Raw genomic sequence first — 26,301 nt, forward strand, 5'->3', positions numbered from 1 at the left:
CTCTCTCTCTCTCTCTTTTCTCTATCTCTCTCTTCTCTCTATCCCCCCCCCCCTCTCTCTCTCCCCCCCTCTCTCTCTCTCTCTCTCTCTATATCGCTCTCCTCTCTCTCTCCCTCCCTCTCTCTCTCTCTCTCTCTCTCTCTCTCTCTCTCTCTCTCTCTCTCTCTCTCTCTCTCTCTCTCTCTCTCTCTCTCTCTCTCTCTCTCTCTCTCTCTCTCTCTCTCTCTCTCTCTCTCTCTCTCTCTCACCCTCAATGCCAGACTGTCCCTCTCCAGGAGTTAGGCCCCGCCCCCCAATATGTTTACCCGGTGGACCCCGGTCCAGACAGACAGACAGGCAGACAGACAGAGCCGAGTCTAGCACAAGCCTGTGTGTATATGTGTTGGTGTGTGTGTGTGTGTGTGTGTGTTTGTATGTCTCTCCACAAAAACATCTAGAGAATACAACATTATATATTAGATAAAAAAAACGATATTCCAAGCTCCCACCATAAGGTCTATGTGTGAGAGCGTGTCTACGTGTGTGTGTGTGTGTGCATGTGTGTGTGTGTAGTGTGAGTGTGAGCGTGTGTGTGTGTATCTGCTGGGAGGTAGACAGTGCAGATGGCACGGTGGCATTATCTCAACCGACCCCCATGCTCCAAATCCCCTCCGTTCCTTTACGGTGTCAGGCCAGAGGTATGCCAACCTACACCCACCACCACCACCACCACCACCACCACCACCACCACCACAGACAGCTCTCCCTGGTCCCCTGGGGGCTCAATGGGAGCGTGATGCCTGGCTTAGTGCCACCCTGTGTGGGCACAGCTGTCAGAGTCACCCCCCCCCCCCCCCGGAGCTGCCGGTCCTCCCCAAAGCTGCACCATATAGAAGTATATTATATAGGTATATTATCAGTGTGAGGTGAGGTAGATTGAGGTGGGGCTTTTGATCGTGATATTTCGATAAAATTGTACGGTGAGCCTTAATGCCGGGATTATTTTTTTTAAAGGATTTTTTATGAGTAATCTTGATTATGGTAGATCTTCTACATAAAGTATAATGGAAAGGTGTGTGTGTGTGTGTGTGTGTGTGTTTGTAAAAGACAAAAAGTGTACATAGAAGGGTTAACCCAACAGGGGGTGTGGTCCCCGACCAACAAACACATGGTCCTGAGTCTCCTCATTTCAGAGAAATGTCCTCCATTTAATGATGGTGGTACTGTCTCTCCTTCCTTCTGTCGGTTTCTCTATTTATATTCTCTCTCTCCGTGTACATATATAGATATATTTAAGATTCAAGGGCCTTTATTGGCATCAAAAACGTATATTTATGTTGCCAAAGCACAAATATATATTTAACTCTCTCTCTCTCCCTCCCTCCACCCCTCCAGTGATCCTAGAGAAGCCAATCAGGATCCCCAGGTCTCTGTCGGTGAAGGCGGCCAGCGTCCTCAAAGGATTCCTCAACAAGGTGAGCACAGTCCCTGCTCTGTTTCTATACCTCTCCATACCGCTGTGTATCTCTCTGTAGCCCTCTTTACCTCTCTATATCGCAGTATATCTCTGTATACCTCTCTATATATATGTATATCTCTGTATACCTCTCTATATCTCTCTATCTGTACCTGCCTCTCTCTATCTCCCTCTCTAGCTCTTCTCTCTTCCCCTTTAAATCTTTCTCTCTCTTATCTCTCCTTTCTCTCTCTCTCTCCCCTCCTCTCTCCCTCCGAACTCCCCTCTCCCTCCACCTGTTTCTGTCTCTCCCTCGCCCCTCTCCAGACTTGGCCCAGAGCTGGCCTTGAGTGGGACAGATGCCCACACAAGTCAAGTCCATTTTATCATATCGTTAGCTCCTCTCCACGGGCACATTAGTCAATATTTCTTCCAAGAAGAAATGCAGTTTATTTTGGTAAATTGTACATCATCATCTAATCAATTGGACTTCCTCTTCCACAACCGGAAGGTTAACGTGATGATGTTGTGAAGAGCTCACTAACAGGCTATACACCCCCCATGCACACACATAAACACGCATGCGCACACATACACACACACACTCACTACTCACACACACATAAACACGCATGTGCACACACTCACATGCAAACTCACACACACACACCGCTGGTTAGCATAACGCTGGCTAGCACACAGCTGGCTGACATAGAGCTGGCCAGCACCCAGTTCACTAACATAAAACTGGCTCACACACAGCTGGCTAGGACACAGATCACTAACTCACCGCTGGCTAGCACACAGATCCCTAACACATACAGCTGGATGGAAATGGTACTTGGTTTTGTCGTTTTTGGATGATCTCGTCCAATCAGCCCTCCTCTTGCATTCTGTCCAACATCCTGCTGTACGTAGACTTCCCATTATAGAAGTACGATAAGCTCTAAACGCCAGATTCTCAGCCCTTCTTCATTCTGCTCAATATGCACATAATAACGCTCACGCCATTGAAAGTGGGTCAGTCCCATTAACATGAGATTGGGATTAGGAGACAGTTTGCTAAAAGGAAACTGTAAAGGAAGATGTTGTTCGTTCTGTGAGACCTGCTGTAGGATAAGTGGATGGCAGGTCTGTTTGGTCTACTACAGCCCCCTGTTTAACCCTCATGCCTTAGGGTGTTTGTGTGTTGGTTTGTGTGTGGATCTGGGTTTGAGCGTGGAGCACGTGTTTACGTTGGCCCATCACCCTGCCCCTTCTCGTAATCAACTGGGGGGGGGGGGGGGGGTTGGAGCAGACGCAGATAACCATGTGTACCGCGGGGTTGATGCCACAGGCGATACGGGGGGGAGGGGGGAGTTATTGGGGGAGAGTTTAACGTTGGGGCGGTGGTCCTGGCCGCCTCAACACAAAATGCTGATGCTTTAGTTCATTATTTCATGCAGTGCTTATTATGATTATTTAATGACTTTAGTAGCATTTTGTGTATTTGTGATATTGTTTTAGTAAGGCTGTACCTCACCCTTATTGCCAATTATTGTTCATTCAAAAACTCGATGTGATATAGAAAAAATATATATGAATTAAATAATTCACATCATTATAAAAAAAAACTAAAATAGCAGATTTCCTTTATCTTCCAGCTGATTAAAACAAAATAATAATTAAACTTTGTGCTATTACAAGTTTTCTTTTTACAAGTTTTTTTAAATGATTAAATCCAGGCTTTAATCATTTATACAATTAATAAGCATGTTCTCTTCATGTATATATTTCCCATACTGACTGATTTCCCACATGAGGGTGTGAACCATGAATACAAACCAACACAAGAGATTCATGTTGTGCTTGAAAGACGATGAAAAACACAGTGTGTCTAGCACTACACTATTGGCTCGCACAATGCTAATAAAGACAATCTACTATTCAACATTCCCTTTAGCAGACGGTTTTATCCCAAGTGGCATACAGCGAACATTAGATCCAGACAGAAAACCACACGTGTGAATCCAGCCAAAGGTTTGAAGATCACACAGACAATGGAACCAGGGTGGTCACATGACCTGCGTCTCCTCCCCAGGACCCCAAGGAGCGGCTGGGGTGCCAGGTGGAGACGGGCTTCACGGACATCAAGTCTCACACCTTCTTCCGCACCATCGACTGGGAGCAGGTGAGACCCCCACAGCCTGTAAACAGAAAGACAGTTCACCCGGTGACAGTGTTATCCGGGCTGTCTGCACTTTCATCCTTTCACCCACACAAACAGACATACATTCATTCAATCATAAATTCACACACTCAAACGTTCACACATGCAAACATTTACAAGTTCACAGATGTATACACACATTCATGCGTGCATGCCTTGATAGTCCCACAGACTTGTTCAGACATACACCAGTCAGACATTCACCATGTCATACATTCATACACAGATTCACCCTTTCACACGTGGACAAGCATGTCTCTGGCCGTGCACGGTAGCCAACAGTCAGGGTGGGACAGCGGTGGGGCTTGCTGCTCAGAGGCAGTTCAGCATTTAGCAATGTGTGGCTGAGGATCAAACTAGCCATCCATCCCTCTGGTTACCGGGGCGACCACTTCTTTTCCTTAAGATACTGTCTCCTCAGGGTTGGGGGGGGCAATGTGGTACCCGACTATGCTAATGCTTTCCTGTACATGGCAAGCTATTTTTGAGGAAGGATCTACTGTACAGTTGTTGAGCGGCATTTCAATATTTAAACGAGATCCCCTGCTAATTCAGCAACCACAATCCAACAATTCTTTCTTTGGTTGGCTTTATGATCTGAATTAATTGGAGTATTTTAATTTTACAACAGTTGTCTGTGATATGAGGAATTTAAATAACCAAAAATGACTGTCAGCTTCTATTGTTTGTCTTAACGTCATCACCATCATCAGGGCCCTTTGTTGTGTGCGTGCATGTGTGCGTGCATGTGTGTGTGTGTCTGTGTGTGTGTTAAAAAATGGATGAGACGGTTGTAGACATGGTGCACAGTCTGCCCTCTCTCACAGCAACAGCACAAATAAAAGTGAATTCCTAATCATATGCGTACACACACTGCTCGACTTTGTGTGTGTGCGCGCGCGCGCGCGCGTGCGTGTGTGTGTGTGTGTGTGCTTTAAAGCAGAAGTTGCTTGATCGGTGGCGTGGGAGTGACGTACATGGGTGTTTGAACGCAACATGAAAGTGGAATGGGGGTCCATACAATATTCAGCACACCTCTCTGCAAGGCTCGGCTAATGATGATAGGGGAGCGCCTTCTCACACAACCGCCATCACTTCAACTTTCTGCATCTGGAAACTTTGCTTTCAGTGGATCAATCCCTATGTCTGTGTGTGCGTGTGTGTGTGTGTGTGTGTGTGTGTGTGTGTGTGTGTGTGTGTGTGTGTGTGCGGGTGTGTGTCTTTGTGCGTGCGTGTTAAATGTTGAAAAAGCAACGATGGTCGAACTGACTGAATCGCAAAAGATAATCAAACCTGGATAACATCGTTTTTAGGAGACACAACCAATCTACTATACACACCAATGTATTCAGTATTCAGTCATTTATCAGATGTGAACTACATTAGGAGCAGGTAGGGTTGAGGTTTATCTTGCTAGTTGAACACGCTTAGCACTAGACCATCCCGTCCCCACTGTATGTATATATTTATATTTTTTATTATTATTTATATATTGGACTACATTTTGTCGCCCTATACAAGGTCCTTTGTGCTCTGCATTAAAAGATAGCCCATCGTGTTATATATAACCTCCGAGGGAGGGGGTCTGTGCTGAAACGAGGCCAGCCAGCACCTGGGGGTACATTAGATTAAGATGACCTGCAGGAGGACATGAATGCAGCCGCTGCGCATGAAGTACAGACAAGATTGTGTAGACGATGGGGACACCCTTTCAGATAGTCTGGATCGTTTTCAGACTGCTTCCACCTCAACCAATCACGCAGCGGATATCTTATCACCCCATCAAGTAACGTTCCCCTCTGTGGAAATACCGTCCAATATTCCTGGACGTTTTTTTAATTTTGTTTTTATAAAGAAAAAGGCATTCTGGAATACGGTATGATATCAATAGCAGAATCCAAAAACTTGAAAGATCCTTTAAAGGCAGAATCTTGGAGATGAGATTCTGTGTTTGGTGTTTTTAGGGACGATGTGTCCTGCCTAGAAGACATTAACATTTAGGGCATTTAGCAGACCCTTTACAATAAGTACTTACAATGAGGCGACTCACAATAAGTACATTTCTCAGAATCTTTTTTTTTTATTGCTGTCGGTACAGTAAGGACATTCATAGAACCAGGTGCAAAGCACTAACAATCACTAGGTAAACCCATCTCCCGTATGCAACAAAGATAGCTAGGATAAGATGTTACACAACAAAGTACTATAACTAAGTACGACATACAATAAGTGCGTACATTATGTGGCAGGACGGTGGGATGGGGGGCGATATGCAGAGTCTAGGTTAACTCTGAACCCAGTCTAGGTGAACTAAGACCCCAATCAAAAATCCATGCCCTGAACTCACTGGACGGACTTCATTACCACCTGTCCCAGGGAATACTCTACTACTGTGTATCACACAGTTAACACCTAACGAGCCAACAAGCATTGAGGGGTGTGTGTGTGTGTGTGTGTGTGTGTGTGTGTGTGTGTGTGGTGGGGGGTGGATCCGTATAAAAACAGACTAATAAAAGCAGTCTTAACGAGCACTGACAGGGCCGACCCATCAAGCGCAACACAAACGCTGAGCGCGACTTTATGACATCAAGGGCTAAAAAAAAAAAAAACACCCCACCCCACTCCACCGTCACCCTGTCAACACCACAACATGGCAGCTCCTCCACCCCAGCACCCTCACCCTGTCACCCCGCGTACCTGAAAGGGGTGCAGTAGAGAGTGTAGAGAGTTGTTAGGGGGGGGGGGGCCGACGTCAATGACAGCGTCGGCCCCGTTGCTCGCTCTGCCCTTCAAGCCGGCTGCGTCTCTCTCCGAGGGGCTCCCGGGGGCCCGCACACCTGACACGCTGTTTATCTCCCGTCTCATGTTCCTGACGGCTGCATTCATATTAATATTAATGTTAATCACTAACATGCCACTCTCCAGGGAGGGAGGGAGAGGGGGTTGGGGTAGGGGGGGGGGTGACATGCTTGAATATCATTTGCCGCCCGGCTACTACTGTCCCACACACATGCACGCGGGTGCACAGACACACACATACGTACGCATGGCGGCGCGCACACATATATACACACGCACAATGCATGTGGACTCATGGACACTCCACATAAACAGAAGAAAACACACACACACACACACACACACACACACACACACACACACACACACACACACACACACACACACACACACACACACACACACACACACACACACACACACACACACAGTGTGGTCTGCCTGAGGGCAGAGGCACTAACTTCCTGTTTGAATGCTCTTGTAAAAAGTTGTCCTGGTGATGGAAGATTAGATAAAACCCTGTTCTATCGGCGCATTATTGTCTGGCCTTTGACATGCAGGCAAAGAAATGTTGAGGGAGGAATCGACCGGGTGGGATTTGAAAGGCGATGAAGCGGGGGACTTTTGTACATGTGTCTGTGTTGTGTGTCTTTGTGTATATGTGCTTCTTTTTAATGAGTAACTCCTTTGGGTGCAGTAGTAGAAATCAAGAACACTACTACAATAAGAAAAAATAACAAAAAACTAAAGAATTTAAGTCAGAAAATGTAGAAGAGGAGCAGCAGTTGAATCAACCAGGGCTGTTGATTCTTTCTCCTATATACAGTACACACTCACACACACTCTCTCTCACACGTACAGACACGCACATATGCATGCACACAGACGCAAGGACACACACAAACACCCACACACTCAGTGGGTCTGACAGGTGCTGTGATCTCAGGACCCCTGGCCTCCCTCTGAAACCCGGGGTCCCGCTCCCCTCAACCCTTTTATGTTCCCTTCTGGCCCCCAGGCCACTTCCTGAGAGAGAGAGAGAGAGAGAGAGAGAGAGAGAGAGAGAGAGAGAGAGAGAGAGAGAGAGAGAGAGAGAGAGAGAGAGAGAGAGAGAGAGAGAGAGAGAGAGAGAGAGAGAGAGAGAGAGGAGAGAGAGAGAGAGAGAGGGAGAGAGAGAGAGAGAGGGAGAGAGAGAGAGACTTCATTACCAACAAACAGTGCCACATCAGAGGGAGGTGTGATAGAGAGAGAGGGAGGGCGAGAGAAGCCATTGAAGAGTTACATGAGACAAGATGAAAGTATTGGCAACACAAGAGATAAACATACACAGGAGAGAGAGTGAGAGAGAGAGGGGATATTGGAGGGTGCCGCAGGTGAAAAGTGATGGGCGAGAGGGTGACAGCAAGGGAGTGAAGGTGAGGAAAGAAAAGAAAGAGTGGGGATAGAGAAGCAGAGATGAAACAAGGGGTAATGATAGAGAGACACAGTAAGAGGAAAAGGCAGAGTAAGGGGAAAGTTGTGCCAGCTACTATGGGATTTATAGAAACCCTGAACTTTATGCCATGTGTAAGGGATAATGTATAGAACGCCGGTCATTATCGGGAAAATAAGCCCCGACAGGGCGAACAGGACAGCGACCCGCAGCGGAGGTGTCTTGCTTCGCCCTGAAGGGGCTTATTTTCGATAATGACCGGCGACGTTCTATACATTATCCCGCTTATTACACGGCTACTTGCCTGAATGAAATAATAACTTCAAGGTGTGTCTTTTTACAATTTATTTGTAACGTAGTGTTGATCAGCAGAGAAATAGTCTGCCAAAGACGTTGACGTCGCTTAGCAACCGAAGACGCTGGGGTTGAACAAGTTACCGGACTACTAGCAGAGTGGTACCAAAGATGTCATCAGAGGCAAAAAATCCTTTGTTTTCCTGGACAGCGGTCAATTATACTTAGCAACGGTGAATTATCAAATATACCGCCGGAAGTTGTGAAGGGCCCATGCAAGTGAACGGAGCGTACCACGGCATTGTGAAGAGCCGTGTAATAAATACCTAGCACATTCTAACCCACACCATCTTCAACAAGTTTAAGAATCATTCATTCATTTAAATTAATCATTTAAATTTACAATTGTCTAATGTTTATACATTCTATGTTTTTATTTTCGTTTTTATTTGTATGTTTTATGTTGACCCCAGGATGAGTATATTAGGTACTGCTATTGATTGGTCAAAAACAATTATGATGCGACCCCGATTTCATTGAAAAATCGGATTTGTGAGCCTTCTCAGAATGAAGCCAACTTTCACACCTTAGGCGCGTGAATTCCTGAGCACGAGCTACAGAAACCCTGCAGTCCGTTCGTCTTCCCTGAGAGACTAGGACCCTAATGAACCCAACTAACTGCTGCTGAAAAGCTTCTCAGATTCATAAGCATTTAATAAATGTGCTCTCTCCCCCCCTCAGCTGGAGAAGAAACAGGTGACTCCCCCGTTCAAGCCTCAGATCACAGACGACTACGGACTGGAGAACTTTGACACCCAGTTCACCAACGAGCCGGTCCAGCTCACGCCCGACGACCAGTAAGTCCCCCCCCCCCCCCCCCCCCCCCATTGATCCGTGAGCGAGGAGTGAAACTGTAATTCATAATGATCCTTTGTTTAGAACTTTCACATATTTTAGAACATTATTAAAGCACATACAATTCCAGGAAAAGAAACAAACTAAACAGTTTAAAGGAGAACAGAGCTTACGGACCTACTAACCTCATTGGTTATTGTATCTGATTAATAACCAATGAGAGCGGCCCGTTTGAGGGTTTAAACTGCAGGTGGCGCAGTAGAACCAGTACGGTTCTTTATTCCCCCCAGCCTCCCAGCTCTGAGGACCTTTTTCCAGTTCTGGCCCAGTGCAGCTCACTGGGCCATGTGAAACTGTTATTTATTCAACTCCCGCTTGTCTCTATCGTTCCAGCAAATACTTTTTGTTCCACGGTGTTGTCATTTGATTCCGTTGTGTCAACCAATCATTTTCAAAAGAAAGTCAAAATTAAATCCCAAACCATGTGGTCAGAATCTACCGACTTGCTCTATTTTAACACATCATTACGCATGTTTAAATCATTCTTATACCACGATAATATGCTTGAAATAAGGAATTCCTTCCCTCCCATCTCTCAGTGTAACCACACTCTAACTAGACAACGTTGTGCAAAAAACCCTAAACGTCATTCTCCTATATATGTTGGGGTTGAGAGTGAGGGAGGTGTTAGAGTGGTCGGGGGAGAGAAGAACACACTGGCATCAAATGTGCGTGCACATCAAAAGGCCACTTGGTGACCCGTCCCGTCTCGCTCTCTCCGCCCTAGTTCTGTTTTCTTTCCCTCCTTTCTCTGGCCTCCCCTCCACTGGAGAGTGGGCTGATGTCACCCATTACAGCTCCGAGAGGAGAGGAGGGCACCGTGAAGGAAGCCACTCGAAGCCTGCTGACGCAGACCCCCCCTCTGAGCTCCTCCAGCCCCTCCCCCTCCCCCGCCCCCCACTCACTGGCTCGTTTGATGGGTTTTGGCAGAGGACAAAAGGAAGGGAGGGTGGGAGGAGGGAGGGAGGAGGGGGTGGGAGAGAGGGAGGAAGGGATCGAGGTAGAGGCGAGCGTGGAGGTAGAGAGAGAGAGGTACAGAAGGAGGGATGGAGGGAGAGAGAGGGGAGGAAGGGACAAAGCGGTTGGAGGTAGGACATGTGCCAGCATCCTGACTTCATCATCATCATCATCATCATCATCGTCGTCGTCGTCTTCCTCATCTTCATCATGGTCGGAGTGAAGGCCCGGGCTAGGATGTTGTGTTCTCTAATCTCTGCTTCTCGGCTCGGTCCAAAACCAATAACTCCCCGGACCGCCCGCCGCTCAACCTGCAGGGCTCTGACCCGAGAGAGCGGTCCCACTCTGGGGCTCTGAGTTCATCCGCTCCAATAAACCACTCGTGAACCCAGGAGGAACAACATGGTGGAAAACTAGGAATAACAACGTCATTTTCAGCGGAGTGAAAAACATAAACGTGAGCGCCATCATCCTCCCCCCCTCCTACACCCTTCCTCTAGTCAATTCCTCCTCTTCCTCACCCTCCACCTGTACTACTCCTCATCTTCGTTTTGACCATCTCTTCCTCCTCCTCACTCTCCTCCTCCCCCTCCGAATTATCATCCTCGTTCCTCTCTGACTCCTCTTCCTCCTCATTCTAATCCTTCTTCCAACTCCTCCATAGCCGCCGCCTCCTCCTCCTCCTCCCAAGCCACTGTTACCTCTGCCGCCTCTCCTCTTCCTCCCCCTCTCCTCTTCCTCCCCCTCATCCTTCTCCTCCTCATGTATCCTCCTCATTCTCCTTCTTCCTCCTCTGTACTAATCCCTTGCTTCTCACAAAGCATCTGCTAATGCTTTCAAACTCGTGGGGGGAAAATAAATAAATGCAGAAGAAGAAAAAAAAATAAACCAGGAAGACATTTTGTGTTTGTTTTGGTCGCCCCCCAAGCCTTTCCCTTGCTCGTTCAATCTTTTTCTTTCCCTTTTCTTTTCCTTTTTTCTCCTGTATTCCCTCATTCGGCTCCGGCCCCTCGCGGCCGACTGCCAAGACGCACGAAACAAACAAACCTTCTTATTGTCTCTCTCTGCTCTGGAAGTATCCGACATGGGCCTCGCACAACAGGCCGGTGAACACGGCCGCTGTTGCTCAGAAGAACAATATAGGAGTTCTGTCCGCCGGTCAGACCCTGGAACACAGACCGACACACTGGGAGAACACTGGCCCCTTTATGTGCTGGGGGGCTCAGCGTTGTCCTTGGCCCCGAGGTTGGAGACCCCACTCGACTGGGACACAGGGGAGGTAGAAAGCAGCGTGCCCAGAGAGAGAGAGAGAATGCTATCCAAGACCCTCGTAGCCAAAGTGACTTGCTGTTCTGGGCACCGGCTCCATCGCCTCCCACTGCTCACTGCTACACACGTACACATACACACACACACACATGCATCAATACACACACGCACACACATATATAGACCCCATGCAAACATACACACACGCACGCATACATTTTTAGACACACACACACACACACACACACGTACACAAACATGTAAATACATTTACAGACACATACACGCACACATGCACAAACACAACCATGCACACACACACACACCCTGACGCACACACACAAACCCACTGGAGATTAGGAAAGAGCCTGTTGCTACACTGGAGGCTGCAGCAGGGTCGCCAAGGAAAAGCATTTATTTTCCCTCAGCCAATCAGAGAGCAGTTCACAGCGTTCCGTCCCTTTACCCATGATTCATCTAAGCTGTAAGTGTGTGTGTATGTTTGCGTGGGCACAAGTGTGTGTGTGTGTGTGTGTGTGTGTGTTCCCCTCCTTCTCTTTGTTTGCTCTCCATCTCCCCGTTTTCCCGGGCGGAGAACGCCCCTCGTGAGATAAGAGAGATTCAGCGAACACTGAGTCCGGAACTGCCTGGGTACAGATTAGCCAAACAGGAGCACTAGTGGAATGATGTAATTTGCTATTAATTAGGTTCTCGGTTTTTGTTTTTGTGGAAAAACTGTATGACCGTAAACGAACAAACTAACGATGAGTGAATTGAACAACAAGGTACAGTCACAAGGTACAGTCACAAGGTGACAAGGTTTATTCCAGTCCAGGGGAATTAGGGAAAGTCACCATGGTTGACCCAGTAGATGAGTCTGGTTTCCCGTGTTACACTGTACCCTGCCATAGGTGGCTAGCCCGCCAAGGACGAAGGCTAGGCTACATGCTAGGCTAGCAGCTGTGCCTTCGTCACACAGCACTATGATATACTTTGATTCCACATTGGTATGCACCTTATGTATTGTTTTTGTGTCGACACATTGCTCTTCACACGTTTGTACAGTTTTGGTGGTTGTATAGCATCAGCCTATGTTAACAAAATGTCCTTTGTGTATAAATGTACTTTAATATACTGGGAATAGTTATGTGGTAACCCTGTGAAAGAGGCCTTTAACTAGACGCACATCACCTTCGTACTGACGAGTGTTCCTCTAGCGAGCACACCTATGCATGCAACACACACACACACACACACACACACACACGATCCCAACACAAAGTGAATGAGGGAATGACTAACAGTATCTATATGTCGCAGTGACTTATTCCCCCTCGTGTGTGTCTTGCAGGGACGTCATCAAGAGAATAGACCAGTCGGAGTTTGAGGGCTTCGAATACATCAACCCCCTGCTGCTCTCCACTGAGGAGTCTGTATGAGGACAGCACTGAGCGAGAGGGACCGAGAGACACAGAGAGAGCACTAAGAGAGAGAGAGAGAGAGAGAGCGAGAGAGAGGGAGGGACATGTCATGCTTCGCCCACCTACTGTCTGTCCAAGCTGCCTCGCCCGGCCAAAACTGACTCACTCGCCAACTTTCTCTCTCTCAAATACTGTGGAGCAGGGGAATCGAACCCCCCCCCACCCTCCCACCACACACACAACCCCCCTCTCATCTCTGATACTGGAGCCATACGGAGGGCCCCCGGAGCTCGGAGCAGATCCTGATCTGGTCATAGCAGTACTGCACTCCACTGGTAGGGGGTGCCATACTCCGTTTGGTGACATAGCGCAGTGGAAACACAAAAAACGCTGGAGGATGGGACTACAAGAACATGCCCCAGCTACCGAACCCCCCCCTCCCCCAGCCGTCACACACACACACAAATACACATGCTAAGAACTCTTGCCATTTTAGTCTGTTTGTTTTTTTATTTTTCGCTGCCGGATCGAATGTCGACACGACCGGCCGCGTTGAAAGTTCGGTGTGGAATTCAAGGCGCTGTTGTAGTCATCGTCGCAAACAACCCGCCTAGCGCCGGAAAAAATGACAGTTGTATGTCAGAAGCTGAACATTAATGTGCACTTTTATTTATTTCACTTCACTTTTGGAAAATCTGGGTTTTTTTCGTCCCTTTTAAAGGGGCGAGGACTTCAACGTAAAAAGAATGTACAATGACAAAGGAAAAAACCAACCTGATAAGTTATTGTGTATAATAATGTAGGTAGTGAATCTAAAATGGTTGCCTTTCTATTGATGCAAGTGGCACATTTTCAACCATGATCGTTTTTATTGTTTTGTTTTTCTCCAAATCAGCATCATCTTTACATAAAAAGAATAATATTGTTCAAAACAAGTGGAAGACATTTTATTTAAGAAGTGCCTCGAAGATCCAATTACAGTATGCGTCATCTCTCTGATTACACCTAATCGCTGTATAGGTCGTTAGCTAGTATCACATTAGCTGGTCTAAAAAACAAACATAATAAAATACAAACCACTTATAATGTTGATTTGAGGTCCAGAATCTAATTGACTTCAGTTTATTAGCTCACGTAAGTCTGGGAAAATTCTAGCACAACTGTATGATATAAAGGGTTTTGGTCACAATGGGCAGAGAGAGTAATGCTTACAAAGTATACTACTTAATACTATCAATTAAATGTCACGACAAGAACCATGGACAGAGCCCTCTGGGACTTACAGAGACTAGAACGACAGATTGTTAGGACCTGTGGAGGACCTGTTACCCCAACATTGAGTTTTCCTCGACTTGCAAGATCGAGGTCTGGTCTTGTTTGTAACAAATAACCAAACTTTGGAAGTAAACCGGAAAGAGTAGGATGGTCCAGTCAAACATTGGGTTTCAAGCAACTGAGTTGCTTCTGGAAAAGCAACGTCTGAATGACTAAATGGTAAAAAACAACAAGGGAACAGCTTGGCTTGTGCAATCGATGCTTTGGATCAGGTAACCATAGCTAACGCTCAGAAGCAACAGTTGTTGTGATAGCGTGCGTCACCGGACACAAGGCTGTTCGTGAGGTTTGGTTTGGGTGTTTGGTCCCTCGACCAACAGCCGTGACCACCAGAGTGACGAGAACGTGGTGGGTACCATGATGCTTGGCAGGTGGACGTTCTGCTCGCAAATGGGTATCTAAATGCCAAATCCCAAATGCCATTTCTTAAAAAAGGTTTCAGCATTCCATATCCTGCTCCAAGCAGAATGAGTCACGGGCGCTCTTGTTACTGGCGTGTACTACTCTGTGACGAGGGTGCATTCATCCGCACGTGTGCTTGGGGTGATACCGGAGGAGGGTGGTACTGCGGGTATCAGGACCCTACGGCCCCCCACTACCACGTTGGAGAGCGATTGAACAAATGACCACATTTGTGAATTTGCTGCCAAAATCCATCAGGGCACACTTTAGTACTGTCGAATGGTCTGATGAACAAAAAGTGTTTTTGTCTTGCTTTTTAAATCAACAAATCCAACTATTGGTTTGCTTGAGGCACATAATTAGATAAGTTGATTGACTACGATAAGCTAGTGGTTCCCAAGCTTATTCCCGTTTTACATTTGATGTATGTACTGTACAGAGTGCCACTGGCACAAGCCATAGTACACCAAGGGTACTCTGTGATGTAAGCAAATTATTGAGTTTTTAATAGTGTAAGTATTTTTTTTTTGGATGGGTTACTACATCACAAAGTACAGAGACAAACCAAGCACGTTTTTGACCTCGACAGGATTCACCACTAGGTGGCGGCAAACTCCCTACTGTGATCTTGGCGTGTAGTTGCTCTTTAAGGACATAAGGATATGACGAAACCTCCCTAGCACTTCTTTGTCATCCCAATGTTTCACGCCATCAAGTGCACTGATAACGCCGCAGGGGGCTTAACAATGGTTCCCACCCTCTTCAAATGCATTCATTTTTGCCCTTTTTAAAATATTCAACCCAGCGTTTAGTGCCCCATTTGATCACGTTTGACCCGTGCTAATTTGATAGTGATGTAATAGGATTAATAAACTGATCCCGAGTCAAAGGCCCAAGGGGCTATCTTAAGCCTGTGTGTGGGTTGTGTAAGATAAGGTGCTATCACTGATTAGCCACAAACCACAAGAAAACGTTCAGGCACTCACACACATACACACAGTCCTAGGCAGCAAGGCTGAAAAAGTATATAAATTAAAAAATGTTGAGTTGATCTCTTTCGCACTCTTATTTTTCATTGTCAAATCCCGTCAAACGCTTTTGTTTTGTCTAATTGTGAAACAGAAGATCCGGTTGCATTGTTTTACTCAAGGGACCAATAAGACAACCTGAGAGTCCTCATCTGACAACCCAGTGGCCGCCATTTTAAAGTAACGTAACGTTTGCTTAATGAAAAAACATTTCATTAAACAAAAATGTGCTCCGACCATGATGATTTATTTCGTTCTAACATTTGCTGGCTGTATGTACTTTATTCTGCTTTGATTATGCATCTCTGTAAATATCTGTAATTATAAAACAAATACCGTTTTTTTCTGTGAACAGCATCCGTTTTTTGTGTACTGCAGCAGTTCAAATTAATTGTGTGTGTGTGTGTGTGTGTGTGTGTGTGTGTGTGTGTGTGTGTGTGTGTGTGTGTGTGTGTGTGTGTGTGTGTGTGTGTGTGTCTCTGTAAATGTGTGACAAAAGTTAGGCACAGAAATCAAAATAATTAAGCTGTGGAAAAACAAAGCATTAGGTATGGTTAAAAACAGCTGTGTACTTAAAAATGAAAGTTTACTTAATATGTAGGTTTACTTACAAACAACAAGTTTGTATTTAAATGAGGGGCACAAAAAGAAAGTCCAGTAAATTTCCTTAATAATAATAACTTCAAGGTAAATTAGGGAATTTAGCATCTAACTGACAACCGGTCTAGTGGGATTCGAACACACTAGTCACTCAGCTACCAACTCAGTTCCAGGTTTGTTTAGCAGTTTTCCTTCCTCATATTTTGCCTCGATAAGGTGTACTCATTAAATTAACTGATTTGGATAAGATTAACCAAAAATATCCCTTATATTACAATTAATTAAAGAAGAACATTAAGAAAAAAAGGACATTGATTTTCTAAGCAAATGTATTGGTAGTGCTGCCCACTATCAGGCTTGAACAAAGCACAAGAAGCTTTTGAAGGACCAAGTTTAAAAAAGGAGCCATCTCAGCCTGTCTCTTCCCTTGAGAGCATCACTCCCTTCTCTTAGCCAAAGTAATCTATACAAAATGTATAGAGCAGAATAACCCCAAAAAGATCAACAACTGACTGGAGTGCATTCTGGCTAATGTATTCAGGATCACCTAGTGGGAAAGTAGTGAGCTGATTCCCAAGTCTTCCCACATCCAATTGGATTATACTTACTTATGTTGTTCTTCTATGGCTTACGTTAAGGCATTGTTCTTATGTCTTATCTGCCAGATTTTTGGCACACATCTCCTCCTACGGTTTGTGGTATCAACACCTAACAAAGTAAATTCCTAACGGTAACCGAGTCAAGGTTCAAGTTCACGTTTATTGTATTGCCACAAAGCTAGGCTGGGGGAATTAACTTCCATTTCCGACGCTAAATTGATTTCAAATAGACACACATATGGGATTTGCATTTCTCGCCTTCTGCACAATAGAGCATAGACTGGGTGATACAGAACCCACGTAAACGACCCAGAACGCCATAGCAACGGCCCAGGACACCCTAGCAATGCCCTAGAAACCTAGTATCGTGGCGAATGTAGCGTGCTAGCGCATTAGCACGCTAGACATATTAACAACAATGCAAAAAGACAAACAACGGAATGAACTAGGATAGATCAACCTCAGACAAAACACAATAACATGTAGCCTATACATCGTGTTTAAATGTAAGAACTCTAGGTAGTGACAAACAGTAAACATCGATTGCTTGTCAAGACAGTTGATATTCTCCACCAATCTATTAAACAATGTTAAAGAAAATGTCTTTTGACGCTGGGTAAGGACATACCCAGTGTGCCCTGGGGATGTCCGTAATTCTTGCAGAATGTGTCAGTGATGGGAAGGTTGTACCTGATTGGTTTGGAGCGTTCCAGGGCCAACCCTATAGGTTGGGGGAGGGCCAGGGCCAACCCCCCACCCCATCCAATAGCCACTCTCACCAGGCCATGTCGACGTTCATCTCGGACAGACACTGGGCCAGGTGGCTGTCACAGTCCATCTGGCTGAACCTGGGGAGTCACAGGGAGACAGCCAGGACATTACTAGTGGAGCTAGCGCATGCCCACACACACACACACAACTATTGAAGCTAGCACGCACGCACACACATCCATGAAGTGACCGCCGAAACGAGCCAAGGCACACACACACTCCTGTCAAGGGAATTACTGGTGGAAAACACACACTACTGGTTGGTGGAGCTAGGACGCAGGCATGTGCACACACACACACACACACACACACACACACACACACACACACACACACACACACACACACACACACACACACACACACACACACACACACACACACACACACACACACACACACACACAGTTGGGGGAGGAAAACATGAGGGGTCCTCCTGCTCTTTTGAGAGCATTTTAAAATGTGCTGAACACAGCGATCTGAATACACCCTGCTACGTTACAGCATGTACTAATCTACCAGCACTTATATGAAACAGCCAAGGTTGCAGTGAAGGCATCTGTGTTTTTTTTTTTCTCTGTTTAGAGAATAAACCCATCTATAAAGACAACTAAACTGTCTCAAAAAAATACAAAAGAAAACTTCTGAAATAGGATTTCAAAAGATGTTCCTTAGTTCGATAGCTCAGCATGTGTTTCCTTGACCCATAACCAGGACACAGTTTACAGTTTAAAAAGGACAATACCGGTCTAGGTAATCAAACCATTTTAATTTGACTGTCTCTTATAATGGAAACATCCTTTAGGGATCCATTCTGCGATGGTCTAGTTTTTAGAAAGACACTGGGATCATGTCCCCACAAATGTCGAGAAACCGGTGAATTATCCCTTCCAAAAACCGCAATCAAACTAAAGTGGACAAAGGGATATGACAAGTCTGTCAAATCCGCTATCTCATCCGTCATTTGCTAAGCAATAGTCAATCGGCAAAATCTTCAAATGTTCTCACGATTTCGGGGAGCACTTAGTAGAGTGTTCAAGCCATACATGTTTTTCCCATCTTCGTGTCATAATTCAAAAAATAATTTTGGTTGGTTTTGGTTTGGGTGTTTGACTCCCTGCTACTCAGGGACATGATGGTAGATAAATGCATGTTGCTAAATGACTGAACAGACACAATGTCAGATGATGCTCCAGGTGCGTATTCCATTACCTGCTTGGGAACACCAGCGTACACATGGGGCAACACTGGGTTCGTTCTCGCCCTCCTTCTCCTAGCTCCGCCTCCTTCGGTCCATCCCCCTTGCCGCCACCCTGTCGCTGAGCCCCAGATGGTCCCGCCTCCTCCACCCTCTCATCCAACATGGCCTCCTGCACCCCCCTCATCGTCTCCCCCCTCTCTGCCAGGTGCTCCCCTGAAAAGGGGGGCACCACCGGGGGGGGCTCACAAGCTCTGGCGGTGGACCCGCTCCAAAGCGGGAACGGCCGTACCGGCCTGCCAGCGAGATCCCCCGTTCGCCGCGTCTTCTCAGGGACCGACTCTCTGCCTGCCGGGACCTCCTTCTGGGTCGGGGCTGGTCTCGAGTCCTCCCTCCTCCCTGGTGGTGAATAGACCACCAGGGAGGAGGGACTGGCCGCTGTGGTCTCTGGGACCTGGAGCCCACCTCCTCCTCCGCCCTGAGGAGGGGTCACCGGAGGACTAGCGGGGGGTGAGGGTTCGACGGGTTGCGCTGGGGAGTGGGTATCGAGGGGTCGGGGGGGACTTCGGAGAGGGGATCCTGGGGGTCTGGAGGGTTCAGGGAAAGGGGGGACTTCATTGGCTGGAGTGGGTGGCTGGCGTTCGCTCTGCCTGGAAGTCTAGAAACAATTGATAAGAGAATAGTCATTTAAAATTGGATTTTGAACTGAGGCAATGACAACATACTGATTTTAAATAAAGTGCTGCAAAGAAAAATTGGCTTAAGTTTTGCTTATTATGGCCCTCAGGGCTTCGCCATAGGTGCTATAGCTAGAGAGAGACAGAGGAAATAAAATGGATGGCAAGTGCATCTTACCGCTGCGGAGGGTTCTGGGAGGGGGTCCCAGTGCTCAGAACCCAGGAAAGGGAGAACTGTCTCTATTGCGCTGGCCCATAGCTTTTCTGACGAATTCAGATCGTTTCGAGTCCACCATGGTAGGGTTGGAGACACTGTTCTGCAAATCGGGGAAATTTATGTTAGATTCTGTGGCGATACGTTATAGTTTTCCAAAACTACTGATGATGTACAGCGCTACATTGCATTCAATTAACAGCTGGCATGCTTGTTTCTTGTTTAAATCCCTTACATAATGTGTCCATCACATTTAGCCTATAGAGTATAGAGCCAGTATAAGCCCGTTAATGTTGAATAAACAGCAAGCCCTACATTTTCTTACCCCCTATTTCCTTTGCTACTGTCAGTCTTTACTTCTTTGGTAAGATCAGGGGAATTGAACGGTATACTAAACTTCAAAGAATCTTTTTTGTATCTGTCCCCTTGAGGCTCGATCACAGCGGATTTCTTTCTCTTCAGCTTAGATTTAGGGTATTTGTCCGCCATGTGTGGTTTGGTATTAAACTTCGCGGTAAATCCCACAGCTAGACGAGACGAGGACTTCCTTGTTTGTACAGTGATGTCACTAAAATACAACCAATAAGAAACACGCAGCCGACAAGGCAATTTGTATGCATATTTATAATCCAAATTGATAAATGTGTTTTACGGCTGATGCTATGATATCATGTACTGTATAAATTATTGTTTCTATATATTATTGTTAATAAACAAATGAAAAATATTCAATGAAAAAACGTTATTATCAATGCATTCATTTTATGATTTGTTTAATAAATATTCATTCATTAAAAAATCGTTGTCTTCTTTCCAAAATCCATCTACTAACATGCATAAAGATCTATAATGTGAATAGAAGTAAATTGGAAAAAAAAACGGTGTTTTGTGCCAGTTAATAAAGCTATAAAATACAAAGGTATTTTATAGCTGCTGATTATAACATTGTAGTAGTATCTACGTGTGTTTGTCCTCTTAGGACCTCTTAAGATCTAGCACAGGCCTGGCCGCATTCATATCCCTCTTGCCTGGAATAATGAAATCTCCTCTTTCAAATTCACATAGGCCTGGGTGTGCATCAACAAAACATTAAGGTGACATCATGCACAAGTGCTAGCTCCATCACAACCTTACTGTCGGTAGGCTATATAGGGTTAAGGACACACAATAAGTGGAAACTTGAAGTCATATTATTGGTGGGACTACACTCTGTAAAGTCTTCTAAGCTTTTGGACAGAGGCGAGGGACCAACGGATAGCGGCTACAATTATGCAATGGAAAAGACAAGGAGAAGCTGGAACTGAGCGAAGGAAAAGAAGAGAAGAGAGAGGGATTAAAACCCGCTATGGGAAAACCTGCCACTTTGAAATAAGGTGAGGCCAGTAATTTTTGAATGGTGCCCGGTTTAGATCGCTATTCCAGAGGGTTTGTTCTTCAGTCGCCAACAAGGGTAAAATACTTTTTTCCCCTCAACCACAGAGTCCTTTAAGCACTGAAACACAGCGGCAGCGAGAGAGACTGGGTCTTGGATGACTTCTATTGCAGTGGGGGGGGGGGGGGGGTGGCGCCTAGGCCTTGGAAAGTGATGTTATGTCGTCGAGGAGGAGTTGTGATCCCATGTTGTGCACGGTAACCATGGCTACGGGCAGGATAGATGATGTGGAATAAAAAGTAGCCGAGCCCTCGTCCAATTTGGGATGGAAAGGGCCCCGCAAAATGCACCGGGAAAAATAGGCAGGGGATATTATGTAGAAACACAGAAGAATAACACAATAATGATAACCATTACCCATTCACAAAACCCATATTACAATAATCGTTTTGAGAATATGATACGTTGACAAGAGGGTAACGCGCGCGCGCACACACACACACACACACACACACACACACACACACACGCGCACACACACAAATGTGTGTTATACGAGTTTTAAAGTCATTCACCGGTGGTAATTTCTATTTATTGTGTACAAACGCAAAAGCCAATGAATCTTCAATAATGAGTTCAAATAATAACTTGATAAATGTCCAATTGATTGTACTGCTGCCGCTGTAGTAGCAGTATAGGAGCGCATAGAGCTTCCCAAATTAGGCCCTTCCTATTAAACTGCAGTTATAATCGCATCTGGCTAGGGGACGCCATAGGAGTAGTAAACAACCATTCTTAAAGTTGCTCTGGAAGTCTGACCTTAACTACACGGTACACACATTCCGAAGATGCGAGAGAGTATAACTAATTAAGCAGAATTGATGCAGCATATAAACGGAATTATGAATAGGCTACTGCTTTGTTGGCTGATGTAAAAACATTTTGTCTAGTTCGAATATACGTGTGGTAATAGAATAAATGCGGTATTACAATAAATCACAGGTAACTGCTTTGCACCATAATAGGTACTGAAACAGATCTCATAAAGCCTGTTCTATTAACATATCCTATTACGAATCACTGAATATAGGTTATTACAACTACTCTAAAATATAACCAACCTACTAATACTAGCCTTATCCAACGTATACATATGTCTAACGTAGGCCTATATATAAACCAATATCTAAAACAATTAAAAATAATGTTCAAAAACAAGTTTATTTTTTTTAACATTAAAGATATTAAGGTTTCTTTTACGTTTCCTCTTGTAATGTAATCGGACACTCGGTTAGTTGGTGCCGTTCGACAAAAATAAAAATAAAACAATATAGCAGAGAAAAGCAGAAGAAAATAAACCGCGTCCATGTCGTTTAATTTGCATTTCCCCTCGGAAGCTAAATTTGACTCGTCTCGCAAAAAACCCCACCCATCCTCTTGGTTTTTACAGCCGTGAACCAAATGATTCACATAAGCTCTGGTCGCTTTTTCTTCTCCATTCTCTCCCTCTTTCCTTCCCCTTCTCACTCCCTCTCGTACGGCTGCTGGCTGCTCTACACCCGAGAGGAGGGGGAGTGGCGGCTGGTTCCTGGAACAGCCGAGCCTGCCTGCGGAGTCAGTCACATTCTTGGCTGGGATTCAATGACTGAGCCAGACACACACAAACACACCAAGGAGGAGAGAGGGAGGGCTGTGGTGTGTGTGTGTGTGTGTGTGTGTGTGTGTGTGTGTGTGTGTGTGTGTGTGTGTGTGTGTGTGTGTGTGTGTGTGTGTGTGTGTGTGTGTGTACGAGAGAGAGAGAGAGAGAGAGAGAGAGAGAGAGAGAGAGAGAGAGAGAGAGAGAGAGAGAGAGAGAGAGAGAGAGAGAGAGAGAGAGAGAGAGAGAGAGAGAGAGAGAGAGAGAGAGAGAGAGAGAGAGAGAGAGAGAGAGAGAGAGAGAGAGAGAGAGAGAGAGAGAGAGAGAGAGAGAGAGAGAGGCGGGGGACTAGAGAGAGAGAGAGGCGGGGGAGAGAGAGCGAGACTAGCTCATAGACTTCTCATCTCCATACAGGCATAGCGAACTGCGGGGGCAGACGGAGTGTAGTCTCTGCTGCAGTAGAATACTCGACAGCAAAAATAGGGTTTTAAGTAGGCTAACGACTTTTGTTAATCGATTGTCGTAGAGAACAGACACGCGGACACGATTCGTTTACTTACTTACTTTTTTTCGGAAACTTAAAAGCGCGACGGAGTTTGCGAGCGGACAGCGAACCAGACCAGCAATGGACAGTGCGGAGCGTTCAGCAGCACGGAGAGTCTCGCCGGTGTCGCCGTCCGCCTAGTGTTAACCCAAGGGGGGCTACGCTTACGACAACTCTTCGGTCTGGGACTTTTTTTCCCCCCGTGGATGTTTGATGAAGCGTTTCGCAATCTCGACAAACTCTGGGAGAGCTCGGATTTACGAGGAACGTGGACCTATTTCATCGAGTTTGCGTTACTATTTGACCGACTCCCAGTCGACGAGAAGAATTGCCATTTGCAAAGTTGAGGGGAAAACATGGAGACGGTAACTCGCCAGAGCTTCCAGCCTCATCCGGGACTGCAACAAACTCTGAAGCAGTTCCATCTCAGTTCTATGAGCTCACTCGGCGGACCTGCGGCATTCTCGGCCAGGTGGCAACATGACCTCCTGTTCAAGAAAGAGGGGAAAGAGCCCGAGCCCGTCCTGCATCTGCCCATGCAGTCGGCACCCCCTCCCGTGATGCCGGGACCCCTGTTCATCCCCTCGGACCGCTCCACCGAGAGGTGCGAGACGGTGCTCGAGACCGAGACCATCTCGTGCTTCGTGGTCGGCGGGGAGAAGCGACTGTGTCTGCCGCAGATCCTCAACACGGTCCTGCGGGACTTCTCCCTGCAGCAGATCAACTCGGTGTGCGACGACCTTCACATCTACTGCTCGCGGTGCACGGCGGACCAACTCGAGATCCTCAAAGTCATGGGGATCCTGCCATTCTCCGCTCCGTCTTGTGGCCTCATCACCAAGACGGACGCGGAGCGGCTGTGCAACGCCCTGATTTACGGCGGCGCGTACCCGCCGCACTGCAAGAAAGAGTTCACCGGCGCCCCGCTGGAGCTGGAGATCACTGAGAAGAGCTTCAAAGTGTACCACGAGTGTTTCGGAAAGTGCAAGGGTCTTTTCGTGCCCGAGTTGTACACCAGCCCCAACGCAGCGTGCATCCAGTGCCTGGACTGCAGACTAATGTACCCGACCCACAAGTTCGTTGTGCACAGTCACAAGTCGCTGGAAAACAGGACTTGCCACTGGGGCTTTGACTCGGCCAACTGGAGGGCTTACCTGCTCCTGGGCCAGGATTACACGGGCAAAGAGGAGAAGGCGCACCTCGAACAGACATTGGACGAGATTAAAGAAAAATTCGACTTCGCAAACAAGTACAAGAGGAAAGCGTCAAGGGTGAGTTTGGCTTTAGGCTATTACAGCGGTATAACAACCCTCAACTTGTCATGCATCTCCCTTACTGTATCATCCAAAGGTTTGAGTTGGTCGTGGTGTGAGTCTTGTTTAGAAGTTTCCCCTGAAGTGTATAGCTCACTGATATCGACCAGTCAGTGTGACCAGATCGATCCATTCAGTGTTGTTGACCGTGCTTCAGGGTAGATGTAGGAAGCTGCCAATAATAGCCCAAGGGTTTGGTCACTTTTTTTTGACGTACAGTTGCTAATTATCCACCAGCGACAACAACACGCCTCCTGTGTCAATAAAACCATTATTTGCCTGTTAAACACCTCTTGAGATGAATTTTATTGGCCTCTACTATAAATAGAATCTAATTTACCAACAAATGGGGAATTAAGTGCTGAAACAACAAGCCGTGCCTCTTTTACTACAGACTATTATGTTATTCAAATATGTGTGGAAATAATGGAATAGGCATTCAATGAGGGCGAGGGGACGCAGGGTCCTTTCCTTGTCTGGTTTAAAGTTTCATACCCACCCAAACCCACCCACAAACACACACACAAGGGCCACACGCACGATCAAAGCAAAACGTATCCATTTAAATCGATTCTGATAAGTTATATTAAACTTTCTGTGCGTCCCATTATACTGTATGTTTTCCTGCTAGTATTCCTTGTGTCTTCTCCTTATCGGCTTCTCGGTGTATGAGCGTGTGTGTAAGCTATGCGTTTCCACCGGGGGGGGGGGTCGTCATCAGTGTGTAATGGCTTTTCACTTAGCACGTCTCCCCCAGAGGGCTAGCCCATAGCCACTCAGTCAGCGGCGAGCTCCTTCTTATCAGGGCGAGATATGCCAATTTGTTGTGTCTGGCCGTCTGGGAAGAGGAAGCCATTACAGCAGAGACCGCGTCGCTGAGCCCGTCTGTTTGGGAGCGTCGCCCCCCACCCCTATAAAGTACAGTCGGGTTGTACAGTACACTACTATATTAAGCATTACACGTGTTGCAATCTTTAATCTTCTAAAAAAGAGTCGTATAAAGTCAGAAACCGGCAGAAATACTTCTTACAGTTTTTCCGACAAAACGGTGAGAAACGTTGAACAACAACCCGCATTGGCAGCAAGGTGAGCACATAATCTATTTATTACACTGGTTGAACGGGCAGGAGGTTTGAAATTGCACAGGTGGGGCAGAAGAGAAGCAAGAGAATGGCCTCCCACATCCCATTACCTCAGAAATACCCCTGCCACCAAACCATGAAAGGCAAGCTCGGCCATTTGCATGAACTGTTACACATGAATGGGGTCGATGAAGCAGTGCTGGAGGGGGGTGGGGGCATTGTTGTGGAAACATAATATGATCCCAACAAAGTGGGGCATTCAGTTCGCCGCCCCCCTACCCCCCCATACACACCAACTCGTGGTTACCTATGTGCTATGCCTTCGTGCCAAACTAACATACTCTAGGAACTTTTTTGACGATTTGTATGGCTTTCAGCCATCTTTTGAGGTGTTGTGTCTGTTTTCAAGCAAACAGTGTAAAAACTCACAACTTCTATCGCCAGTCTTAGATTTTTGAAGAGCACCCCCCCCTGCACAGTACACACACACACAACCACACACAACCACACACACACACACACACACACACACACACACACACACACACACACACACACACACACACACACACACTTACACACTCACACACACACACACACACACACACACACACACACACACACACACACACACACACACACACACACACGCACACGCACGCGCACACACACATCTGGCTACCACCAACCCTGCCATCCATCCTGGATTACCCAGAGAGGATTTGAGAATAAGTGGACTCCCCCCTCTCAGACACACACAAACGTCCAAAAAAATATACACATTAGCCTACTAATTATT

The 26,301-nt window shown here is 46.3% G+C and overlaps 3 protein-coding genes across 15 annotated transcripts in view; 2 read left to right on the top strand and 1 right to left on the bottom strand.

The window, feature by feature from the left end:
- Positions 1 to 15,848, top strand: part of prkcz (protein kinase C, zeta) — a 76,503-nt gene extending 60,655 nt beyond the window's left edge. For 6 of the 9 annotated variants that reach the window (XM_030356812.1, XM_030356803.1, XM_030356794.1 and 3 more), the window contains exons 12-13: positions 1,375 to 1,454; positions 3,516 to 4,428. In XM_030356812.1, the coding sequence (XP_030212672.1) occupies positions 1,375 to 1,454; positions 3,516 to 3,992 (557 nt within the window). In that variant the 3' untranslated portion in view covers positions 3,993 to 4,428. Of the gene's footprint in view, positions 1 to 1,374; positions 1,455 to 3,515; positions 4,431 to 8,910; positions 9,027 to 12,661 lie in introns of those variants that run through there. The other 3 variants (XM_030356761.1, XM_030356753.1, XM_030356747.1) reach the window with 3 other exon arrangements.
- si:ch73-70k4.1 (pollen-specific leucine-rich repeat extensin-like protein 2) lies at positions 2,864 to 24,557 on the bottom strand. 5 transcript variants are annotated; one of them, XR_003976793.1, is made up of 6 exons: positions 19,881 to 20,107; positions 19,520 to 19,658; positions 18,679 to 19,322; positions 17,386 to 17,543; positions 6,342 to 6,520; positions 2,864 to 3,621 (listed from the first exon to the last, which is right to left on the bottom strand). XR_003976793.1 is itself a non-coding variant. In XM_030356839.1 (4 exons), the coding sequence occupies exons 1-4, from the start codon at positions 24,551 to 24,553 to the stop codon at positions 17,471 to 17,473; spliced, it is 966 nt and encodes a 321-aa protein (XP_030212699.1). In that variant the 5' UTR covers positions 24,554 to 24,557; the 3' UTR covers positions 16,836 to 17,470. The 5 variants fall into 5 exon arrangements, 2 of the variants coding, with proteins under 2 accessions (XP_030212699.1, XP_030212708.1); XR_003976794.1 differs by lacking the exon at positions 6,342 to 6,520; XR_003976795.1 differs by lacking the exons at positions 2,864 to 3,621; positions 6,342 to 6,520 and adding an exon at positions 6,568 to 7,469.
- Positions 22,897 to 26,301, top strand: part of skia (v-ski avian sarcoma viral oncogene homolog a) — a 62,876-nt gene continuing 59,471 nt past the window's right edge. Inside the window, exon 1 of the mRNA XM_030356735.1 lies at positions 22,897 to 24,378. Within this exon, the coding sequence (XP_030212595.1) occupies positions 23,464 to 24,378 (915 nt within the window). The 5' untranslated portion in view covers positions 22,897 to 23,463. The remainder of the gene's footprint in view (positions 24,379 to 26,301) is intronic.

Source organism: Gadus morhua, chromosome 1, assembly GCF_902167405.1.
Source record: "Gadus morhua chromosome 1, gadMor3.0, whole genome shotgun sequence".
NCBI classification, from domain to species: domain Eukaryota; kingdom Metazoa; phylum Chordata; class Actinopteri; order Gadiformes; family Gadidae; genus Gadus; species Gadus morhua.

Coding starts and splice junctions, on each gene's coding strand:
- si:ch73-70k4.1 (XM_030356848.1), bottom strand. CDS start 20,044: ATGGCGGACAAATACCCTAAATCTAAGCTGAAGAGAAAGAAATCCGCT. Junction 19,659..19,880: donor AGTAGCAAAGGAAATAGGGG/GTAAGAAAATGT, acceptor CCCGATTTGCAG/AACAGTGTCTCCAACCCTAC. Junction 19,323..19,519: donor TCCCAGAACCCTCCGCAGCG/GTAAGATGCACT, acceptor AATTGTTTCTAG/ACTTCCAGGCAGAGCGAACG.